The sequence below is a fragment of the Panulirus ornatus genome, chromosome 47 (genome assembly GCF_036320965.1).
Source record: "Panulirus ornatus isolate Po-2019 chromosome 47, ASM3632096v1, whole genome shotgun sequence".
Classification (NCBI taxonomy): Eukaryota; Metazoa; Arthropoda; class Malacostraca; order Decapoda; family Palinuridae; genus Panulirus; species Panulirus ornatus.
Genome location: NC_092270.1, coordinates 7,022,400 through 7,047,706, shown reverse-complemented (window position 1 = coordinate 7,047,706; position 25,307 = coordinate 7,022,400). Strand labels below are relative to the sequence as shown.

The window sequence follows — 25,307 nt, the reverse complement described above, 5'->3', positions numbered from 1 at the left end:
TCCATAGTCCACGCCTCGCAACCATACAACATTGTTGGAACCACTATTCCTTCAAACATACCCATTTTTGCTTTCCGAGATAATGTTCTTGACTTCCACACATTCTTCAAGGCTCCCAGAATTTTCGCCCCCTCCCCCACCCTATGATCCACTTCTGCTTCCATGGTTCCATCCGCTGCCAGATCCACTCCCAGATATCTACAACACTTTACTTCCTCCAGTTTTTCTCCATTCAAACTTACCTCCCAATTGACTTGACCCTCAACCCTACTGTACCAAATAACCTTGCTCTTATTCACATTTACTCTTAACTTTCTTCTCTCACACACTTTACCAAACTCAGTCACCAGCTTCTGCAGTTTCTCACATGAATCAGCCACCAGCGCTGTGTCATCAGTGAACAACAACTGACTCACTTCCCAAGCTCTCTCATCCACAACATATATATATATATGCAGGCAGAAGACTAATAATCATTAACAAAAATATGTGAATAGACATGAAGCTCTTCATCTTCTTCTATGGAACTGATTGATACACTGAGAATTTGGCTAATGCTAGGGTATATAATTACTTGCCCTAGGATTCTCTCCTATCTCTACGAGGCTCATGATGCACTCAGGAAGCTGACCACACCCACTGGTCAGAACCATGTGAAAAAGTGTTGTGATGTGTGTATGTCTACGTGTTGGGAGTTTTGGGCAAATGAGCAGTAAGTGCTAAGTGTATTTTTTATGGTAGCTGCACCTTAGGTATGAAGTGTCTTGAGATATGATGAAATTGCATTCACAGTGTCATCATGATGGGTGATGTCCAGAGCAAAGATGGGGAAAAGAGATACATGTAAGTTTGGGGAGTGTGGATTCTGATAAATATATGTCTGGTGGGTTGGAGTTTCAGATTGAGTTTAGGAGGTCAGCTGTTTTGCGCTTGTCGGGTTACTTCAGTGTGTACGTGTTTTGTCAGTGTTATATTTGTTGCGGGTGGGGAGGATCTGTGAGTACAAGATACTTAAGTTTGAGGCAGAGGAAAACTTTTTATTTCTACTTGGGAATTGGTGGTTAAAGTGGTTTGGGTGGGCTGGGTTTTGTGCTGTTGCATGGATATGAGAGCTGAGCATCTTCAGGTGGGACTGCATTGTACCTTTGTTTCATTGTATGGGTGGGCTGGGTTTTGTGCTGTTGCATGGATATGAGAGCTGAGCATCTTCAGGTGGGACTGCATTGGACCTTTGTTTCATTGTAAAGATGTCAAGTACTTGTGCTTGCTAGGCATATTTATGGTTCTTGCTCGCAATGAAAAGTTACAATCTGAGCATGATACTGAAAAACAGGCACTTCCAATTTATGGAAAGTGGAAAAACCACTAATGTGATCTAGCATGCTGAGAGTTAGAGAATGGGTTCAGCAAGTCCATGATTTTTTATTTCACAGCAATGGCACTAAATCCGTTCATCTGTCTTTGTTCAAGAAACAATTAGTCTAATTTGTTTACAGGTATCTGTAGTACATCAATGATACTGTGTGGTGATAAATATGACAAAGTTATAAATAAGGAACACACAAGAACATAATACATTAAACCTAAATGATAACAACCCCATATGCTGATTCTAAAGGATGCATTGTGGGTCATTGCATGTGAAATCAAAAATATTCAATAAAACCCAATATATCATAACTACTCAGCCAAACAGTTTTCCTGACCCTCATTGTCTCTGCATTTTCTGATCATGTCAAAAGTTCAGATTAACTGAATGGTCCTATGAGTGTGTGAGAGAATTAACAAGTCTCAGCATGAAGGGGTAGGGTCCTGTTCGATAGCAAAATGTCTGAGATCAAGGATATTCTGAGTTCTGAGTGACTGATTATGGGTAATGGATTAAAATAATAAGGAACCATAAATGAATCCCAAGATGGCCTAATGATGTACTGTATACAAGAACTCATTGTCTGTGACCTTCCTGCTGAGCAAAATGTGCCACACTTAAAAGGATAATTGCAACACTAATAACAAGATTAAATAAACAATTTTGTCACCTGAACCCTATCTACTGCTAGAGTTGGTGCATGCATGGTCTTCCATCACCTGCTGTTCCTTTCTATTGAAAACATGAGGGTCCAACTAGTCCATAAGTTGCTTTATTAGCAAGTTCATACCATACAATCTCATATCACATAAACTTAAAAAAACTAGAAAAAAGACAATCATGTGGAGTGTAACAAACCTGTGAACAAAGCCCATGGAGTGGATAGCATCAAGCGCTAGGACCACCTCTGCACAAAAGAATTTGGCCCACTTCTCTGGTACATCGTAGTTGGACATGAGGTTCACCAGATCACCACCTATGTGTAAAGGGCAATCATACAATCTACATTCCTTCCATCTCCTTAAAAACTCTTGAATTATTCTTTTTAAACTTTGCACTCTTTTTCTTTTGCCTCTTTGCTTCACTGAAAACCTATACTTGATAAAGAATTCTGTCTGAATACAGAATTAAAAAGTAAATGAATAAAATAACTATTTCCACCAAATATGATTTTGTCAAAAATAAAAATCTGAAAAAAAAATCAGCATTCCAAAATTCTGCTAGGAGGTAGTAGTGGGTCTGCACATGACAAAACTACATGAGTTTGTCAAAATTGGGGATGACAATGCTGATGACTGCTTAATCAGGACATTCAACATATGTATGATACAAGGTGAGACACCTGAGAACTGGCATAGTCCATATATCCAACCCTTATAAAGACATGGGGCAAAAGAGAACATTTGTATAAAAAAAAGTTTAAGTTTGTTGAGTATACTTGAGATGCAAGAAAGAAAGATGACTAAGAGGATGATGTCATGTGCAAAGTTGTAAAGATATTACTGGGGTGTTATATTTCTATTAGAGATTTTACAATAAGAAATGTGGGTAAATATGTAACCAGGCAAAACCCCTAAAAAGTTATTAATCATCAACTACAAATTTTCAATGTTGGTTTGTATCAAACATAATGACGGTAGGATGGTTCTAGCATATGGGCAAGTCTATGGTTATGAAAATTCACTATGTAACAACTTGCACGTTTATAAAAAATTCTTCGAAGACAATGCACAGCAAAAGAAAAGTAATAGGTACAAAAATAATAAGGCAAAAATACAAAGATATGTGTTACATATAAAAGCAAATAACCTTACCCAGCTTGTCAAGCACACCCTAACACACATACCACTTTCACACATGAATAATTTCAAGGGCCTTTTAACTACTCATGAAAACTAAATAATATACAGCAATTTTCAAAGGTGCTTACTGTACAACATCACTGGAATTCTAGTACTTCCTTGATGGTCAATCCATCAAGAACTTGCAGTGATCCCTTAAGCTTCCTTAACCATGCAATACACATTATTACTCTTGTGATACTCTTTAAGTACTTATGAGTATCCTGAGATAGCATTATATCCTGCCTGCCTGCAGGATAATTGTGACACTTAGTAGGCTTACTGTGCAAGCTGGTGATGCAGGCCAGTGCCCATTTGTAAAGACACTTGCAACACTACTTTACTTTTAGCCTACCTTGGGAAACCCATTAATTGCCATGAAGTACATACATACAGTGAAAGAATTAATGGGAGGCCCTAATCCATCTGAATGGAAGTTAGGACTTGATGCAAGAACACAGCAATATCTTGCAATCTAATTCCAATCAGGATTAAATATAATTTTCCCACAGACTCATTCTTCATTATCTCTGCTCTGGAATGACCAGATCTGTCTTGTACAGTGGTAAGGGGAGAGTGGGATATAATAAAGATGTTCTATTTAAAAATGCCACCCCCTCTACAGGAAACAGTGTTGCAAAGTTCTGGGTCACTGAGGTAGCTCCAGGAGAAAAAAAAAAAAGGCTACATCTACTCACACTCAGTCTCTAGCTGTCATGCATAATGCACCAAAACCATAGTGCCTTATTCACTTCAAGGCCCCAAAGACCTTTCCATGGTTTACCCTAGACATTTCACATGTGCCGGTTCAGTCCACTAGGAGGCAGAAACAAACCAGGGAGGTATATTACCAGTATTACTCACCTGGGTATGAGGGTTAGTGACGGCTGTGTAATGAACCAGCACTTCAGTGGTTGTCAAACTGCACTCCTCTAACCCAGGTAACTGTCTTTTCTTTCTGCCTAACCCACACGTGGAATGCTGGTATTCTGTCCATAGATGGATAATCTTCCCTTGTCACACATAGCACTTGACAAAACTTAACTTGCACAACTCATTAGTAGTGGGTAGGAAGGAACATTAGGCAGGAGCATTAGGTAGATGCAGTAGGCTGGGACATTAAACAGAGTATTGGGTAGAAGTAGCAGGTTGGAAATTAAGGCAGAGCATTACATAGAAGTAGTCTGTATGAACATTAGATAAGACCTCTGGAAACACTGCACTAAAGTTGCCCTCTGCCAGTGGCCTGTTGAGAGTGAGGCACTAAAGGTTAAGAAGCAACACTGGAGTTAATCAATTATGGAGAGACTTTTCCTATGATCAATCCCTTGAGGGAGTTCCCAGAGGATATGGGTGTCAACAGTTATAGAGAAATCATTTTTTTCAAAATTCATCACCGTTTTCCACATGAGCAAGGAGCTGCCAGGAACAAATGGAGGAAGGTCCAATCCAATTACATCCATTCTCCAACTTTCATGTATAATGCAATGAAACCACAGCTCCCTATCCACAACCAAACCCCACACACCTTTCCATGGGTTATCCCGGACAATTCACATGCCGTTTCAGTCCAATGACAACACATCAAACCCAGATATACTGATAGGTATTCTAACACCACTATGACCAGCTTCAACTGTGCTTACCTGGCATGTAATCCATTACCATGTAGAGGAATTTTGAATCTTGGAACGCAAAATGTAGTTGTACGATCCACTCAGAATTAGCATGTGCCATGATATCCCGCTCCTCCCAGAAAAATGCAGAGTCTGATCGCTTTATCATCTCACATTTGCTTAGCAGTTTCATTGCATAGACCTAGAAGAAAGAATAAAACGCATGAAAACAAGACAGGAAAAATAAAAAATGAAACAAAATCCTTTGGTATGATATACAACCTACTTAATAATATCACAATGTAAAACCTCCAACCTGCACTATAATTGCAAAAAGAGAAACATGTAACAATTACTAATTAAACAATAATCAGCTCACCTTTTTAGTATACTTATGTCTAACAAGTTGAACTTCACCAAAGGCTCCTCTACCTATCACTTTAATATTCGTAAAATCGTCTGCCCGCATTCGTAATAGTTCCACATCCAGTATGGACTCCCGATCTGTAGTAACAAAATTTGGAGAAAAGGAAGAAATATTTTATTGAACATGTTAACAATCATAGTCTATCTGCCTACATCTAAGAACTATGGTAAAGGTATGAAAGTTTCCCCCCAATTCCATATAAATACTACAGCTACATAACTGAAATCTGCCAACAGCACCATATCATCAGCAAACAACAACTGAAGGACCTCCTATGCACCCCATCCTCAACAACTGCAGACCTTCCCCGCTCTAAAACCCTCACATTCAACTCTCTCACCATAATGAGTTTAAACAGCCATGGTGACATCACATACAACTGACGCAGGTTCATCTTCACTTGGAACCACAAATCCTACTCCCTTCCTAACAGCATACACACCTTACTGTCTCGATAAACCATTACTTCTAACAGCTTTTCTCCCAAACCATACATTCATAACACCTTCCACAGGGAATACCTATCAACCCTATCATATGCTCTCTCAAGATCCATAAATACCACATACAAATATTTCTTTCTCTCAGTATTTCTCACACACATACTTCAAAGCACACAAATGATCCACACATCATCTACCACTCCCGCAGCCAAACCACTCTTGAATCTGAAGCTCTGTGCATGCTACCACCCTCTCACTTAGAACTCCCCTAAACAACTTAACAGATACACTCAATAAACCTACTCCTCTCTTGCTCCCCTTGCCTTTATACACTGGCACTATACAACCATTCTGGAATCTTCAAAGATGAAAAGATAAAAAATAACACTATGAAGTTCAAACAAAAAAAGACATAATACAAACATGGGGAGTCAAGACACAAAACATTGGAATGAAGTGTCACCAAACACTATCAAGAAAAACCCATCAGTACATTCCAATCATGGCTAATCATATACTTTAAAGGTGTTAATACCAATATGTTCAGGCAAAACAGTTCAATATAAAAATACCCCAATTCAATCTTGATATACAGATACATACAAAGCACCTTCCTTTGAATATCTGGCGACTCAAGTTTCATCATCAGAATGCATTTTCCATTCATTATTTCCCGTAAAATTTAAATGACTATACTCTCCACACTAAATTGTCTTTCTTCTTGGATATTTTTCTGCCAGCTGATATGACAATGGTAGGGAGAAGTATTCAACTCTACTATCCCATTACCATCTATCCTTTCACCTTTTCAACAAACAAGTTTGAGTGGAGCATACTTCTGCCAGTGCCACATTCTCTACTTTAAGAAAAAATTCAAGTTCAAGTAATTTACTAGGAAAACAAAGAAAAAAAGATCAGAAATGACATTCGATATGAATTCACACTAAAAAGAATGTTACTTGCTACACTTAATAGATGTCAGTTATGCTAAGGTTTTTGTTCCAAGGAAAAATCCCACCAGCAAAATTTCTGTCCACTTGCGAGAGAGGCCCATGATTCAAAAGATTTCAAAGTGAGAATCCATGCAAACTGCTATGAAAAAAGGTTTCCAACAACAGAGTGATCAGCAGTGTTCAGTACCAAAGAGTTTAACTTTTGGCACAGGATAATCACAGAAATGATCAAAACTAAGTTCTTCAATTTCAGTACTACTTTAATTCTACCTACTAAAACAATAACAAAATATTTCAACTTGTTCAGTCAATCATGAAGAAAAACGATGGATAATTCATTCTTGAGGAAAATTTTCATACTAACACTAAAGTGGTCTACCACATAAATGCTGGCAACAATAATAAATTATTCCTATATATCTATAAATCTCTTTTGAAATACTATAGCTTATGCACAACTAAAAAACTTGGAAGTCAGAAGAGCACAATAATCATTTCTTGGAGAACCTGGTAACAAATCAGAATACATAATGATTTTGAGTTTCTTAAAAAGCAAAGAAATGGACTACAATCAACATACTCTCATGATAAACAACATACATCTATTAAGGAAAGCCTCCACATTTTTGTTTCTCTTGATGGCCTGATGATCACAGTCTGCGACCATCGCCTGCACTGCATCCTGAGGATATAAACCAGGGTTATTTTCTTTATGCAAGACACATGTGTTTCATTAAAGATACTTCTAAAGAAAACAGATCCATAGACACAACAATTTGTTCTTAAGATATATCTCCATAAATCTGGAGACCAGTAATTTGCATAGTATTATCTACTAAACATTTCTTTTCTACAATTAAAATCCAAACTCCTGCCACAGACCAACCTACACCTGAAAGAACTAAACATCTCTTCCTGCTTTTACGATATTAGAAGCATGCTCCCCTATACAAGCCATGTTGAAGAAGTGTTCAAACATCATCAAAACAATGCAAGACTATACATATATGTTGGAGTAGCCCCAAAGTGCAGATGTGAAAAAGCAAACAATCACTGGAGCAGTCTTGAAGTTGTACCACAGAAGTAAAAGGTTTAAAAAATGATGCAGTTTGCAGATGGTTACACAAACAGTTGGTGAAATAGTTGAGGTGAGCAAGAGTAATGTTTCAAGCCGAGAATAGACTTTTTTGCCTTATCTTACGTTTCTCCAAACTGTAAATAATATTTGGCAATAATATTCATAGTTTATCCTGTTGCTATATGTGAATCTGGTATATGTTACACTAAATTCATCAGCAGATAAATCAAGTAATAGTACTGTGGTGACTGAATCTCTAATAATCCATTACTGCATCCACAAAGGTTGTATTATGATAAAACATTTTGTATCAAATGCCATTAATGCTTGCAGATAAAGAAAAGTGATAATCACAAAATGTGCTATATGGAAACATAATCCATGAGGATAAGGAAAAAGAATACTATCCTTGTATTCCCTACATGTCATAGAAGGTAACTAAATGGGGTGGAAGCTGAGACCAAAAACCCTCCTCTTCTTGTATTTCATCTCTTAAAGGTAGAGAACAAGGTTAAGATCCAAGCAAGGAGTATTCATCCTCTGTGAAGCCCAAGGCTGAGAAGTCTAAATGTGATGTAACCTCCATTAGTAGAAAGAAGAAATAAGCTGTTGTTTAAATGGGTTTACATGAGAAAGACAGACAACAGGAGGCCTGATTGGCTCACAACTGGGTTCTGTAAAAAAAAAGTTTAACTTGACAAGAAAATGTTATTCCACTTTGCAGTTTTTTAAGCTATCACCAACTACCAGCTGCTGCACATTAGCCTTTTACTGTCCCTGTTACCAATGTCATTTATACAGTTTATTTATGGCATTTTTCTCATAGTACACTTGAATTCATAAAACATTTGTCTAAATGACTTTTGAAGGTATTCATAGTCTTGGCATTCACCATGTCTGACAGCAACTTATTCCAGTGTTCAACACACCTATAGGAAAAGAAGCTTTTTCCCACGTCCGTACTTCTTTTAGCTTTAAGTCTTATTCCATATGTCCTGGCAACCATATTTTCTTGTATTTCGAAATGATGTTCGTGACTTGCTTTATCGAACTTGTTCAGAATCTTGAATACTTGGATTAAGTTGCCATGAAGTCTAGGTTTTTGAAGAGAAATCTCGATATTCTGAGTGAACTCTTATGCTTAAGATATGGAAGGACCAAGAATGTAAAAATAAAAGTGGTTTTTGGCATTTATAAACCTGGCAATGAGAAAAGTGAAGGAGCAGGAGTTGTGGGAGAAACTGAGTGAATGTGTCAGCAATTCTGATGCAAGGGTCTGAATACCAGTGATTGGTAATTCAAGTGGAAGAGTGGGTGATGCAACAGTTGAAGATAAACTGATGGGTATGGAAGATCCAAAGAGATTGAAAGTGGATAACAGCTTGCATAGTCGTGTGCTGACAATGGACCAGTGATTGTGAATATCTGATTGAAAAAGGACATAAGAGTGTGAGAGGGTGAGTGAGGTAGAAGTTAAGAGGGCATTATGGAATTAAGTAATAACTGATAGCCTTGCAAAAGAGAGAGGTGTTGGTAGTGAGATGTCAAATTGAGTCTTAAAGGAGGTTATGGTGAAAGTTCAGAGATGGCAATCATGTATGAAAAATAATAAACAGGAGTACATTGCATATGAGCTAGAGAATGGATGTCAGCAAATGCACCCTTTTCCTAGCCTTATGAGAGCTAGAGAATAGATGTCAGCAAATGCACCCTTTCCCTAGTCTCTTCCAGGAAATAACAAACAAGTGAAAAAAAATGGGTGGGAGGGGAGAGGTGAAAATGTTTGAGCTTGAAAAAGAGGCTTGTGTTAGGACATTCCAGTAGAGACAGTGAAAGGATGGCAAGATGCTTGAGTGAACTAAACTACAGGAGTGGGTGACTTATGGAGGTGCTTAGGGGAGCAATGCTTAAGTGTCAAAGAGAAGTGTTTGGCACATGAAGGTTGGGATATGGGCATGCAACACAGGGTAGTGTGTATGGTGGAATGAGATAGTTCAATTTTTAGTGAAACAGAAAAGGGAGGTGTATTGGTGTTACTTGCTGGGAAGGCGTGTTAAAGATTAGATGTACAAAACAAGGGGCATGAGAACAAGAAAAAAGATGTAGACCCTGAAAAATGATGGCAAATAGAGATGGGGTTAAAAGAGCCAAACTTTTGGAGGAAAAGAAAATATTTTAGAAGGAGTTGAGCAGCTGATAACAAGAGAATAAATACAGGCATTAGTGAAGAGAGCAAAGGAGAAAGTAGTAACATGATTAGATGAGGTAAAGAGGAGTGAATATTTTGAACAGTGGTTGAATAAGTAAGATGACTGGAGGTATGAGAAGCAAAAGTGTCATGGTAAGTGGTTTGCTGAAGAAAAAAAAAAGTGGTGAAACTTGCAAAAGATGAGGTGTGGATGGGAATTAGCTGAACTTCTGAAGAAATGGGGTGACAGTGCAGTCACCTGGGCAGTTAGAATTTTCGATGAAAGTTTGGCTCATGATGAGCCAAACATACACTGCTTGAGGATTGGCAGAATGCCTTTACAGTGTTACTATAAAAGACAACAGTGAATGTTCAAATTACTAAGGTGTATGACTGTTGAATGACTATTAAGCATATCTAGCAAGCTCTATGGAAGAGCAGTGATTGAAAGGATAATGGCATGCACAGAACATCAGAGTGGGGAGGAATAATGTAGTTTCACAAGTGTTAGAGAAAGACATGAGGGAAATAAAGAAACAGAATGATATGTTTGTGACATTTATGGATGTGAAATAAGGGTACGATAGATTTGAGAGATGCTTTGCAGAGGGTGCTGCAAATCTATGGTAAGGGAGGAAAGATAAGTAGCGTGCAACCCCTGGAAATAAACAAATATTTCCAGACAAAAGTACAAAAGGTTTGTTGAATGTGTTTGATGATAGAGTGGCAGATATGGGGTGTTTTGGTCAAGGTGATGTGCAAAGTGAGAGGGTTAGGGAAAATGATTTGGTAAACAGAGAAGAGGTAGTAAAAGCTTTGCAGAGGATGAAAGCCGGCAAGGCAGCGGGTTTGGGTGGTATTGCAGTGGAATTTATTAAAAAAGGGGGTGACTGTATTGTTGACTGGTTGGTAAGGTTATTTAATGTATGTATGATTCATGGTGAGGTGCCTGAGGATTGGCGGAATGCTTCCACAGTGCCATTGTACAAAGGAAAAGGGGATAAGAGTGAGTCCTCAAATTACAAAGGTATAAGTTTGTTGAGTATTCCTGGTAAACTGTATGGGAGGGTATTGATTGAGAGGGTGAAGGCATGTACAGAGCATCAGATTGGGGAAGAGCAGTGTGGTTTCAGAAGTGGTAGAGGATGTGGGGATCAGGTGTTTGCTTTGAAGGATGTATGTGAGAATTACTTAGAAAAACAAATGGATTTGTATGTGGCATTTATGAATCTGGATAAGGCATATGATAAGAGTTGATAGAGATGCTCTGTGGAAGGTATAAAGAATATATGGTGTGGGAGGCAAGTTGTTAGAAGCAGTGAAAAGTTTTTATCGAGGATGTAATGCATGTGTACGTGTAGGAAGAGAGGAAAGTGATTGGTTCTCAGTGAAAGTAGGTTTGCGACAAGAGGTGTGTGATGTCTCCATGGTTATTTAATTTGTTTGTGGATGGGGTTGTTAGGGAGGTGAATGCAAGAGTTTTAGAAAGAGGGGCAAGTATGCAGTGTGTTGCGGATGAGAGAGCTTGGGAAGTGAGTCAGTTGTTGTTCGCTGATGATACAGCGCTAGTGGCTGATTCACGTGAGATACTGCAGAAGCTGGGGACTGAGTATGGTAAAGTGTGTGAAAGAAGAAAGTTGAGAGTAAACGTGAATAAGAGCAAGGTTATTAGGTACAGTAGGGTTGAGGGTCAAGTCAAATGGGAGGTAAGTTTGAATGGAGAAAAACTGGAGGAAGTAAAGTGTTTCAGATATCTGGGAGTGGATTTGGCAGCGGGTAGAACCATGAAAGCAGAAGTGAATCATAGGGTGGGGGAGGGGGCGAAAATTCTGGGAGCGTTGAAGAATGTGTGGAAGTCGAGAACATTATCTCGGAAAGCAAAAATGGGTATGTTTGAAGGAATAGTGGTTCCAACAATGTTATATGGTCATGAGGCGTGGGCTATGGATAGAGTTGTGCGGAGGAGGGTAGATGTGCTGGAAATGAGATGTTTGAGGACAATATGTGATGTGAGGTGGTTTGATCGAGTAAGTAATAATAGGGTAAGAGAGAGGTGTGGTAATAAAAAGAGTGTGGTTGAGAGAGCAGAAGAGGGTGTTCTGAAATGGTTTGGTCACATGGAGAGAATGAGTGAGGAAAGATTGACCAAGAGGATATATGTGTCAGAGGTGGAGGGAACGAGGAGAAGTGGGAGACCAAATTGGGTGTGGAAAGATGGTGTGAAAAAGATTTTGAGTGACTGGGGCCTGAACATGCAGGAGGGTGAAAGGCGTGCAAGGAATAGAGTGAATTGGAACGATGTGGTATACCGGGGTTGACGTGCTGTCAATGGATTGAACTAGGGCATGTGAAGCATCTTGGGTAAACCATGGAAAGTTGTGTGGGGCCTGGATGTGGAAAGGGAGCTGTGGCTTTGGTGCATTATTACATGACAGCCAGAGATTGAGTGTGAACGAATGGGGGCTTTGTTGTCCTTTCCTAGCACTACCTCGCACACATAAGGGGGGAGGGGGTTGTTATTTCATGTGTGGCGAGGTGGTGATGGGAATGAATAAAGGCAGACTATGAATTATGTACATGTGTATATATGTATATGTCTGTGTGCGTATCTATATGTATACGTTGAGATGTATAGGTATGTATAATTGCGTATGTGGACATGTATGTATATACATGTGTATGTGGGTGGGTTGGGCCATTCTTTCGTCTGTTTCCTTGTGCTACTTCGCTAACGCGGGAGACAGCGACAAAGCAAAATAAAAAAATAATAACAAAAGTACAAAAACGTCCAGCATGGAATTGGGAACACATATTCAAAATAGTGTCTTCATCTGTTCCTAAAGCAAAATACATACTCAACATATGGAGTGACTACAGAAACATTAAAAAGAAGATAAGACTTACAGCTGAAGACAATACCAGATGAACCATAAAGTGACAAATACACCAACAGAACTGTCACCAAAAAATACCATTATACAACAAATAAGTGGTAAGAAAACGAGAGACAATCAGGGAAATATCTTGTCATAAGTAATCATAAATAGGCACTCACCCTTTCTCCCCCAACCTGACACATACGTCATCTTAGTCATGATTTCTTTGCTTGTCCTCTCCACATACCTTGGCCACTTCAGCACACACTGATCAGGTCATTCAATCAAACAGCAAGAACTGACACAAGTCTCTATTTCATTATCCTTCCTTACATAAACTTGTCTCAAACAAAATACTGTCCTCACAAGCATTTCAAACATATTCATCCCTATCCACTCAGCACTATATTCAAAACTGCTGGAGCTACTATACCTTCAAATATGCTCATTTTTGCTCTGATAAGCAGTGCCCTCTCCTTCTATACACATGTCAATTCACTTAGGATATTTGTCCCCTCTCCCATCCTATGACTCACTTCAGCCTCCATGGTTTCAACCAATGCAAAGTCCACTCCCAAGGACCTAAAGCACTAAACCTCCTCTGGGTCCATCCCTTCAAACGTACTTTCATATTATCCCATCTCATCTCCCAGCTGCAATTCATTAACTTTTGTTCACATTCACTCTCAACTTTCTAAATTCACACTTACTGCTAGCTTTTAGTCTTTCTGGAGTTGGTCACCAAAACAGTACCATGTGCAAAAAGCAACTGTTTTGCCTCCCAAGCCTTCCTAAGTTCTTTGCTCTCAGCTAGCATTCACTCCCTCATTATTCTTTCTATATACAAATGTAAACCAACACATCACACACCCTTGACAAACATCCACCTTCACCAACAGCCACTCACCCTCCTCTCTTCCTACTTGCATACACCCCTCACTCTCCTGATAAAAATTCCACTGCATTTAGTAACTTTTCATTTACCCCATATAATAACAGCATCTTTTACCTGGCCTCTCTCTCAACCCTTTCAGAGGTTTTCCCTAATCCATACTTTTTCCACCTTCTTTGCCTTTTCACACGTTAGCCAGGTAGCACCAGGAACAGATGAAGAAAAGGGCTCACCAATCACATCCATTCTGTAGCTATCATGTGTAATGCACCAAAACCATAGCCTATGTTTTCTACAGTTCAATATATATCACACATAATTCATCTTATCTTTCTCTATTTCTCACCTTCATTCTTCAAAGTAAACACCTGATCCAAACATCCTATGTCTCTTCTGAAGCCACACAGTTCCTCCTCAATCTAATGCCCTTTGCAATCAATCACTCTCTTAATCATAATTCTCCTATACATCTTACCAGGTATGCTCCACAGGCTGATATCTCTTTAATCTAAACATTCTTTTTGTCCCCCTTGCCTTTACATAAGGCCACTATACTTCGATTCTGACATTACATAGGCAGCGTAACTTGGGCCATACAAATGTTGAATAGCCCAACTAATTAATCATCAACATTGTCAATTCCAACCAAACTTCATTCTACAGAAGATTTTCACTTCTCTCTTTTCACAAAACCACCTGCCAGGACTCTTTCACTCTGCATGCCACTTCATTCCGAACACATCACATCTGCCATCCCATTATCCAACACATTCAACATTCCAAAATACTCCTTCATCTCTTTTTCACCTTATCTCTGCCTGTTATGACCTCCTAATCTCCTTCCCTCATTGCCTGTCAGCTTGTCCCATTTGTCTCCCTTACCCTATTCACCTGTTTCTAAAACATTCATTCTTCCTGAAGGTATTTGAAATTTAACTTCTCATTCATTTGCCTCATTTTTCTCTTGTACATCTCCCAATCCTTCTTACCTAATGCCAACCATATATGTCTCTTTTTCACATGTAATCTACCCTCATCAATGCATCACTAACCCTTCTACATACACTCATCTTCCACAAGAGCATGCACTTCATCCACACATGTAAGCACTGCTTCCCTACATATCTTCTCTCCCACTCCCCTTGTTTCATTTACTCTCACCCTATATCACTCTGTACTCCATCTCTAAAGGTATCTCAGCACAAAGGCCTCTTATCTAAGCACATTCACTTGTAAAACAGTAATATACCATTGTCAAATTCTTCTCTGGAAAAAACAGCAATCAGTGAACTCGTGAAATATGATATTATCCTCTCCTCCACAAAACTCAATGAACAAAGCTGGCTTTGATCCTCTACCTACCAAGAGTGAGTCAACATTGAGGATGCCCCGAGGGTCCCGCAGTTGACCTTCCAGTTCACGGAGCCGCTGTAGTCGGTCATTGTCCGTAATTGACTCCATCACTGTAGGACAAAATAAAAAAGCTATATGAATATAATCAATGAGGAAACACCAAACAGGTATTCAAAAGCAAATCCTAGAACCCAAAGTCACGAACTTTATAGAGCCTACAAGTAACAATTTTGCAGTTATATAATCATTTCTTATGACAAATCGAGTAATATAAAAGTACGATGTTTTAAAGCTCCACTGATTGGTTTTTGAGAGTTTGTAAAGTGCTTGAACCTATTGGTTAATCTGTCATTTTTAGCCTAAAAAAGACATCTAAAATCTTATAACTATTTACACAGAATTATACATTTTGCTTCCAACAAAATTTTGCCAACCTTTTACCTACACATTATTGTCTAAAATTTCTCCAATATTTTCATTCTTCCACTGTAACTTTATAATTAATATTTACCACTGAGATTCCTATAATTTTGGCATGCCATTAGTAATAACCCTTAACTCCTCTAACTGAATATTCATGTAGGGCAAGTAATTCCTATAGACATAAACTTACGCATCAAGTTTCACACCTTTATTTCAAGTTAGTCTGCTTGGTCTGGGTGGTCAATGAATTGGCAGCTTTGAAAAAATCATTAGCGATTCACATTCATTATATTACCAGTTATACGATAAAACATACCCATCAATAATCAGTACAACCCCTCCCCGACATAAGTCTGAGTTCCATTCTGAATGACTGATTGGATCTCGAAATGTGATCGTCCAAGTTGGATAATCAAATGCTTACCAAATGGCGTCCTAGTTATGTCTGTTGTATATCAACTAACTGTTATATCTCTCTCGTGTCTCTCCTGATGATGCAATTATCACATGAAAGTGCACTTGGAACTTGTCGTGTTTCATTTTCCCTGTGGACTCATAGGAATATATTTTCAGGCACACATTGTGAAATGTGCAGTATTTGGATTATTTTTTCACAAACAAATATGATTACTAAGGGTTTTTACCAGTATCATCTATTATCTTGTAAGAGCAGAACTTCAAAAATCATTTCGTAACCGGGTGGCACAGATTTTGTACAGGTTTCCTTGTTATCTCCAAACATGCTGACCAATGCATGAAAAAAAATTAGGCTGTAGCACATTAATGACTATGTACCTAACCCTGCTGCTCAAAAAACTAGAGGCGTAAATAAGCCTTAGCAACAGCAAACAAAAAAAAAAAAAAAAAAAAAATTACTGGGGTGTAAACACCCCACCTGCAGCGAATTGGCTAAAGAGTTTTAAAAAGTAAAAAGACTAATTTTCAAGAACCCAACACCACAAAATACAGTGCACAGAAGCTTATGACCAAGTCTTTTAAACTGTGCTGAGACATATAGCTACCTATCACAACCTCTTAGTTCATATGATAAAATCTTGGCACTATAAATAGAAATGATAGTAATGAACAGATATTTTGTTGCACTTTTAGTTATATCAATTGCTGAGTGAGCACATAAAAATGTGCCATCAGAATACTAAACATGGCCGCTACCAAAGTAAAATCCAGTACCTCTAAGGTTTAAACATCTATTCTCCAACATAGCATTCTTGCAACTCTGCTGTTTCTCAATCTTAAAGGGGGCAAGGATGCATTAACAAACCACAACATACACCATAATAAGTATTATGTCAAATGTGAAAGCAAATGACATGGGGCAGGAAATTATCGAAAATGTTTTCTGATGGACCACTAATGAGTGTTCAGAAAAAAGTATCTTTCAATATGGATACGAAAGGAAAATGTGTCAACTTCTAAAGCCTCTAGATTTTTTTTAAATCCCTTCAAATATCTATTTATGATATCAATGATATAGAGGAAAAAAATCTAAGAATACATGAGAAATGCTTACTGAGTAAATATGATCAGCCTGACTATACTGGAAACATGGGTACGCAGGGTTTGACCACAAACAACTTGACTTATGAACAAAGTAGGACGCTTGGTCTCAGAATCTGTGAAAGCAAAGATGAGTTCCTAAAACCACAGATGGGCATGTAAAGGTGTTAAACTTTCGTAAAATTGGCTGCTAGAAGGATGGAATTTCCCTTCTGTACCTTAGAAATAAACTTACTGCATATTTTCTGGAGACAGTGGGTGATGGCCTGTGTGGCACTTGTTTCTTGACCTGGTCAGCGCAGACGCAGACGCAGTCCTTGCCTGAAAACATCAATAGGTGAGATGTCTCTTGCTTTCAACAGACTATACAAATATACATACAAACACATTCAGAGCACATACACATCTGAAGTCTACCTGAAATAGTTTTCAGGGGTGCTCTCCCCTAGTCCAAGCTGTGTCCAGGCTACTGATCTTGGTCATTAGCTGACCAAGCTGTTGGAAGGCACAGCCCACAGGCCCATGTAGCCCCCAAAACCTGGCTGCTCTGGTACTTCCTGCAAATATTTGTCTATGGTCCTCTTAAACTTCACTGCACATATTCCATGGTGTTTGTGATGACTGCAGGTTGTGTTGAAAATTCTCAGGGGCCCTAATAGTTATGGTTTTCCCTTCTTTGTTCTTCACAAAATTGGATTTCTGAGGTAGTGTTTTACTGTTGTCCTTGCCTACTGTACCAGCTAAATGTTATTTTCGAGAGTAAGCTGGAGACCATGCCATCTACATTTTCCAAATATTGATGATGGTACATCTCTCTTGTCTTTGCTCCTGTAAAAAAAATCCCCAGGGATTGCAGCCATTCCCTGTGGTTTCTTTACAAAGTTAATAATGGCTATAGAAGTTTCTGAACACTTTCTAAGTCTGCCTTGCAATGTGGCACTCTAAAATGTATCAATACTATGTATTAGCTTTTCTTCCCTTGTCTTGAAAGTTCATAGGACCCATCTCTCCATCCTTTTGGTGGAGAAAACTATTGTTTTGTTGTGTTCATGGAAGGCTTAATTATTACCCATTCCTCTAAGGTCTTTCACATCATCAAACGGGTTTATGACATTGTCTGTATCTAACCAGGATGACTGCAAGTTCCTTGGGGAACTAAGCTTTTTACTATGGAGGTTGAGGTACTGGAAATGGCCTGGTTTAGTACTACATATTGTGATTTGTATGTATAAAACTTGTATATCCATCTCCCAATTTTACTAGTTATTCCCATTTTTCACAATTATCAAATGTTTTTGCAGTCTGAGTACTAGTTATTCCTATCTTTCACAATTATCAAATGTTTTTGCAAAGCCTGAGTGCATCACATAAACATTCTTTCTGTTCTTCATGCTTGCCTTGCTATTGTGACTTGATCTCATCAAAGGTACTCGTAAGTAGGTAGTGGACAAGCACCTGTGAGAGGCAAGATCTTCCCTCCACGAAACAATGATGTCCTGGGTTAAGGAGATTATTCATTTCCATAAATTCACCCAGTCTGCCTCTTTGGACTCTTTAAAGATTTAAACTTCACTATCAATTGAAGTACCTTTTGAGATTGCTTTGCTGCCACGTTGTGGAAAGGGGTGATGTGGTGCTGCACCAACCAACCAATAAACAAAACAATCATCCCTTTTCTCCAGAAGTTAAACCATAATCCCAAACACTCCAGCTGCTGTGCCACATTCAGTCTTATGCAAGGCTTCCACCACCTATTCTCATTTCACCAAACCACACTCCATGACTCTCATGAACCATAAACCCACATTCAAAACATCCCACACCTGCCATCCTATGCACTCACTTAACATCCTTTCAAAACATTCACTCTTCACCTCATGTTTGCCTGTTACCAATTCCCCATTTGCCCTCTTCTCTAAAGCTCCATTTTGGCATCTTGTATTCATCACATTATTAACCTTCATTTTCTTATCCTCCCTTAGGTTTGCTCACCCCAACTCTCATTTGCCCTCTTCTTCAGCCCCTGAACCTTCCTCTTGACCTCCTGTCACTTTGTCTTTTACATCTAATCACTTGAACTTCTTCACTGCAAATAATACTCATACATCTCCCCTTTCCTTTATACTAGCAAATTAACTTCTTCATCCCACCACTCACTCCCATTTCTCACCTGTCCACCTCTCATCTTTGGCATGGCACACACTTTTCTCTCACATGAATGTAGTGCTTCCATAAATACCTCCAATTCCTCACCCACTCCCCTAGTTTCATTAAATCTATACTTTTGCCAATCTACAATAAATCCCTCCTGATATCTCTTCTCACAAACCTCTTTTCCAAGCTCCCTCATTTTAACAACCATTTTCCCATCCAAATAATCTTCTCTTTTCCTGAAACCTCTACAAACCTACACCTTCGCTTTCATCTATTAATGATCAGTTATCAATCCAGCTGCCCCACTTAGCATATTAACATCCAAGTCTATCTCCTTTACACTCCCAACAATTAATACATAATCCAATAATGTCTCCTTACCATTTTTCTATTCTCCCATGTACAAATACATCTCTCTCTCTTTTTAAACCAGGTTTTCCAAATCACAAATACTTTTCAGCATACAACTCCACAAGCTGTTCACCATTCTTATCTATAACACCTAGTACCATATGCTCCTTAATTATGCACTCAACTGCACCACTACCCACTCTTGCATAAAATAATCCATCAATAATAACAAATCCCTTGCATCAAAACTATTGATGCCCCTACAGTATTAATCATTTACAAGCAGCATCATCATAACTCTTATCTCTGCTTTATATCTTTACACTAAATAACATATCTTTCCTGACTATAATCCCTAATCTCAACACAACCTGGGAACATTCGAGATTATCCTATGGGCAATGTTCTGAATTACAGCTATGTCTTTTCCCTCATTTTTGTAACAGTATCCAATCCAGAAGAGGCATAAGCAATTAATGACTGATTCCATGAAAGATACAGTGTACTGACTATCTATGTTGAATTCATCATCACACAACAAATCATATTAGTAAATAACAGCAGTCCAAGACAGCTGGGGTGACATCTGTCGTTTCAATTCTTTGTTGACCTTATCTGAACCTTTTGTTGCACATGTCTATGAATAATCAAGCAAAGTATCTACCATTGTCTCATCATAATCTAACCAAAGTTTACTATGGTAATAATGATGGTCCAAGATCAGTAATGATGAACTATTAATACACAAGGTCATAATAAAGCAACAAATGTCGTAATGAAACTACATAAACATCTTCAGAAGCATGCTGAACAAGGTGGAGTTTGTGCTTATATAGCATGAGGCAAGAGCATTAAAACAACATTACACTGTGACACTGGGAAGACAACACCAAACCGTATGGGGCTCGCAGCTATCTTAGCAATGCACTCCTTCCTAAGTTTATTTCTCCAAGGGTTAGCTATTGCCTGCATCATGTTTCTTGGCTATTTCATTACTCTTGTATGATGTTTTTTCATTGTATGTGACATGGCTTTACACTTTACAATTTCAGTGTTCATGGATACAAACCCAGAGATTGCACTAAGGCAAAACAATCATTTTCTCTTTGGCTATGAGTCTTTTCTTTTCTAATCTCAAACTTTGTTCTATCAGCTCATATGAACACAACTTGGGCAATTTGGATGGAAAGCAACCTATTATCATGATACATGTGAGTATGTTTTGACATAAATCGTGGTTTAGAAAAACCACCACAAACATGGGACTAAAATTCAACATAGAGATGACAATACAAGCAACTATACAATCCTCAGCAGCTGACAAAAATACTGTTAAATTTCTAATACCATTTCTGCTACTGGGTGAGGTGTCAAAAGATTCTGTTGATGTTTTACAAGTGCACTGCCAACTGATACAGTAGTCTATCCAACATTTTCCTTGGTTTGCATTACCTTTATCACCCTATTCAATGTTATTTAACGATACATAACGCTCCAAATTATGTTCAAGTTATTATATTCTCTCCACACTACACTAGCCCTGAAGAAGAAAGTACCCAAATATTCAAATCTAACAGCAATGTGGAGCTAATCTACACAATAATCTTTTAATGTAATAACTCCCCTATTTTCTCTCGAGCTTCATACTGGTAACCATCTCCATCATTCTACTTCCTATAGTGTAAAAAAATTACTAAAATCAATTCTGATTTCCAGGACCACATGAACTGCCCTCTAAACCAGAAAAAATCAAATACCATGGCAAAATAACTTAAGACAATAATTACTTTCCAAGGTTACGTATTCCAGCGAGATTATCGTAAGGTAACTGAGAAATGCAGTTATTGTCCTGGGGTGCCATATTGGTGCAATATTTCATACATTATACAATAAACATTGAGTATTCATGCTTCTATTAATCCTAAGCATATACAATAAATATATGGATCTCTAAAAGCACTGGAATCATGCAAAAAAAATCAATTCTGATGAATCTGTGGAAAGAATTAAGATCTGATACTCTAGAGCATTTGTGGCAGCTACCTTTGAAATCTATTCACAGTTATGTCACTCTAAACACTAATTCCTCTCAGTTTTAAAAAAACTTGCCTATTTTATCATACCCATCAAGGAACTAATATGAGCCTTAACAAAGCTTTAATCATAACCACCATTTTTACAAGAACTTCAGCCAGGCCGGTCTTCCCATCACTATACAATGACCTTATAACGTTTTGAGTGAGACGGGATGACACTTGAGTAGGAAGTTAAGACCTTGGACTTGACCCTTAAAGGATCAACTCAAATGCCAGGTCATTATACCTATGAGTAGCATTAGAGTACTCTTTATTAGTGTAATAATCTCATGTACTAATTTGTTCTGTCTGTAAGAACAGGTGAGACAGAGAGTGAGAAATGTGTGGGCAGTGAGCCATCCACCCACTACCCATATCAACGTACTCGACCCAGCCACACTCAACCATCCTCTCTCAATGCGAGCGAGAAGTCTCACACATACCCACCAGGACTCGCGCTATTCCCTTATCCATCCTACACTCATGTGAAGCTTTCCAATCATCCTTCAGGATCCGTAACTTGAATACAACGATTAGTCATAAGATAGTTCAACCTGGCCCCCTCCCTCCCCTCCAAGGCCCTCTCACACCTGTCAAATTCTCCCAAACACTTGCAAACAATCATACCTGAGCCTAGAACACCTCCTCCATCCTATCTCGCACCCTTAACACACAGCCTAGAAATTATGTACAAGTGTCAGGGTCGGTCCGCCCAGTGAACGTGAAAATAAAACCCTGCAAATCCGAATGACCGACAAAGTTGAGATGTTTGTGTTTGGGGCGAGCCCAGCTCTCCTGACGGGTGTTATCACCCTTATTTCTTCGTTGTTACCACTTACTTGTCACATTTCCTGTCACATCATCTATAGCTCCTGGTGTGTGCGTGGCTTGATATCAACAAAGAGGCTTTAGAGCGGTAAAAAATAATAAATACGAAGCCATCCTTAGCCACGGTCACACATAAATATGGCCGATTAACCAACTAAACCCACAATGCACCTCGTCGCCTCGAGCCTTTATACCTGCCCGCCAACTTCAAAATTCACACACACACACACACACACACACACACACACACACACACACACAAAACCCTTCCCTTTTATATACATCTATACCAGTGGATGCTGTGAGTACTTTAGGCTCTTATGAATTGATTGCAATAATACATGAGCTGCATGACGAAAACGAATGGGCTACATTCATATATTTTTTTTTTTACAGCAAAGCCTTCTTACCTATTACCATAATCCTTATATATGTTATATTTCAACTTCTGGCCGTATAGCTGATAAGTGACGTGATTGTGCAGTTATGCACCTTATAGACACAATGCTCCTGCAACCCTATTGCATATGAATACATTAACAAAGAATATCTCATTAACGTTATATATATATATATATATATATATATATATATATATATATATATATATATATATATATATATATATATATATATATACCCTAGTCTGAATCAGGTAACCAATTTATCGAGCAGCAGACCGACTGTAGCGACTACGATTGGCACCTCTGTAGGACTGATCCCGGACGGCCCATGAATGCTTCATGGTCAACAACGCTGACTGTTATACCGAGGAGGTCCATGAAATTGTACTTATACATTTTTTCTCTCTTTTATTCAATGACTTAATAAAGATATGGGGACTGAGTAAAAAAAAAAAAAATGAACTCGCACTTCCAAAACTTAGTATTGTTACCTAAGCCGTCCCTCTCAGCACTGAGAAGCAAAACTTATGCTTTCAACTTCATAAGACATCCTCTACCCCCATCATGCTCCACCTAACGATACTCCACCCAACAAGCTCTACCTTATTACGTTTTCCACTTCACTCACCATAAGTCCATCTCATGATACTCCACTCCATGATCTTTTACTCCATCAAGTTCCACACCATAATACTCTCCCCATCATGTTTCACCCTACGAATCTAGTTTCACTGCGCCACTTTCATCTATAGATTTGTCGACTTTCTCGTATGGAAGAAAAGCTGTAACCATTAACATTCCTACAATTCTTTCATTCTGGGATTTCAAAGGTAAGAAATTTACTATCCTTGCGAGACAAATCTAAAAATAAGATCCTTCCCAGTCTGATGCTCTGTACGTGCCTTCAACCTCATTCCCCACTCCTCACACAACTTACCGGGCACTCAATATATTATATTATATATCATATTATACATAATCACCGTTTCCCATGTCAGCGAGGTAGCGCCAGGAAACAGACGAAGAATGCCCCATCCACTCATATACACGTGTGTGTGTGTGTGTGTGTGTGTGTGTGTGTAAATAACCAGTGAATACAGTGCTATAACTAACATACCAGGATAGGGACTAAGATTTGTAGAGTCAGTTGCAGTACTGAATCAACCCACGTCAACTCCAACAAGAAACTGGACAGCCAAGATGCCTTCCGCAGTGTCTATACTTATACGACGATAAGGTGACCTTTGCGAAGGGCATGCTGCTGCTCACCAACCTTATATGACTGACACATGAGATACTTTATCACACTGTCCTGCTGCCACGCAACCTAAAGGGTGGGCGAACTTTTAAGAAATGTGTCCAGGGCACGATGGAATCAAGTGATACATCTGTATTTGATTTCGTTCCCATCTTACCCGTCATGGGTCACTGTGGGTACGGCGTTGCGAGTCTCAGACTGTTCAGTAATGCCTACGTTATAATGTCATAGATGGAAGGGTAACTGGTACTGTCGGACAAATTTTCAACGTGAAACTTTCAAGCACAAAGGTACGAACCGAGACCACGTCCTCTGAGCACGACCCTACAACCGCTGGGCGTGATAGACTGGTCGTAGACCTGACCCGTAATCAAGGGTCGAACAGCTCTGCCCTGAGGATAAGGACGACATTTGAAGAGATTATTGCATGTGACCACAAGTCATGTTGTGTTTAATTGAGTGTTATGCTTTCTAATGTATCTTGTTATTGTACAAGTATTCATGAATATGGCGGGCCAAAGAGGGTCACAGGAAATCCGTGTGTGTTTGTGTGTGTGCGTAATAGCAAGTGCAGCTATGTTATATACGTACACGTCTGATTTATGTTCGCTATTCGTTGAACATTCTTTATGTACACTGCTGTGTCTGTGTGCTATCTTTTTCATTTATTCATGTGTGGCGTATATTGTTCAATGGGGTATGTACGTACATGTGTGTGTGTGTCTGTGTGTGTGTGGATTTATAATTCATATACATCAATAGCAATATTAACAGAAAAATGTCTATAAATCTAGTTATCATGAGTAAAAGCTGTGCGTATATTCCGATCGATCACGTCACAATCCCAGTCACAATCCTGCTTGATGCATTGCTTCTCACGGTCGCCATGCACGTGAGGTAGTCATTATCAACGATTCCCTTCAACCGTTTATCGTTTTCTTTGAAACATTTCTGTAGTTCTTCCACACAGCTTTCTTGCAGGGTCTCCGGTATATTTTCGTTTGATTTTCTGATCTTTTTCTTTTTTCAATATTTCACAGTATTCTTGCAGCGTCAAATATTCTGGTTCTTCCCCTATGACAAGCTATAAGACTCATACAATTCTTATTTGCCACTTCAATCCATTTCCAGAGGTAGAGTACCACGTAAATTTCTAACTTTTCGGCATCTTGCCACACTGAGAGAGAGAGAGAGAGAGAGAGAGAGAGAGAGAGAGAGAGAGAGAGAGAGAGAGAGACCTATGTTTACCTATGACGAGAC

The 25,307-nt window shown here is 38.8% G+C and overlaps 1 protein-coding gene across 2 annotated transcripts in view; it reads right to left on the bottom strand.

Annotated features, from left to right (window-relative positions):
- Rok (Rho kinase) overlaps positions 1-22,541 on the bottom strand; it is a 98,899-nt gene extending 76,358 nt beyond the window's left edge. The window contains exons 1-7 of one of the 2 annotated variants that reach the window (XM_071689599.1): positions 22,397-22,541; positions 17,213-17,298; positions 15,046-15,146; positions 7,250-7,331; positions 5,206-5,330; positions 4,857-5,028; positions 2,228-2,345 (exon numbers count right to left, since the gene is read on the bottom strand). In XM_071689599.1, the coding sequence (XP_071545700.1) occupies positions 2,228-2,345; positions 4,857-5,028; positions 5,206-5,330; positions 7,250-7,331; positions 15,046-15,146; position 17,213 (599 nt within the window). In that variant the 5' untranslated portion in view covers positions 17,214-17,298; positions 22,397-22,541. The remainder of the gene's footprint in view (positions 1-2,227; positions 2,346-4,856; positions 5,029-5,205; positions 5,331-7,249; positions 7,332-15,045; positions 15,147-17,212; positions 17,299-22,396) is intronic. The other variant, XM_071689598.1, reaches the window with a different exon arrangement.
- Positions 22,542-25,307: the final 2,766 nt, after the last annotated feature.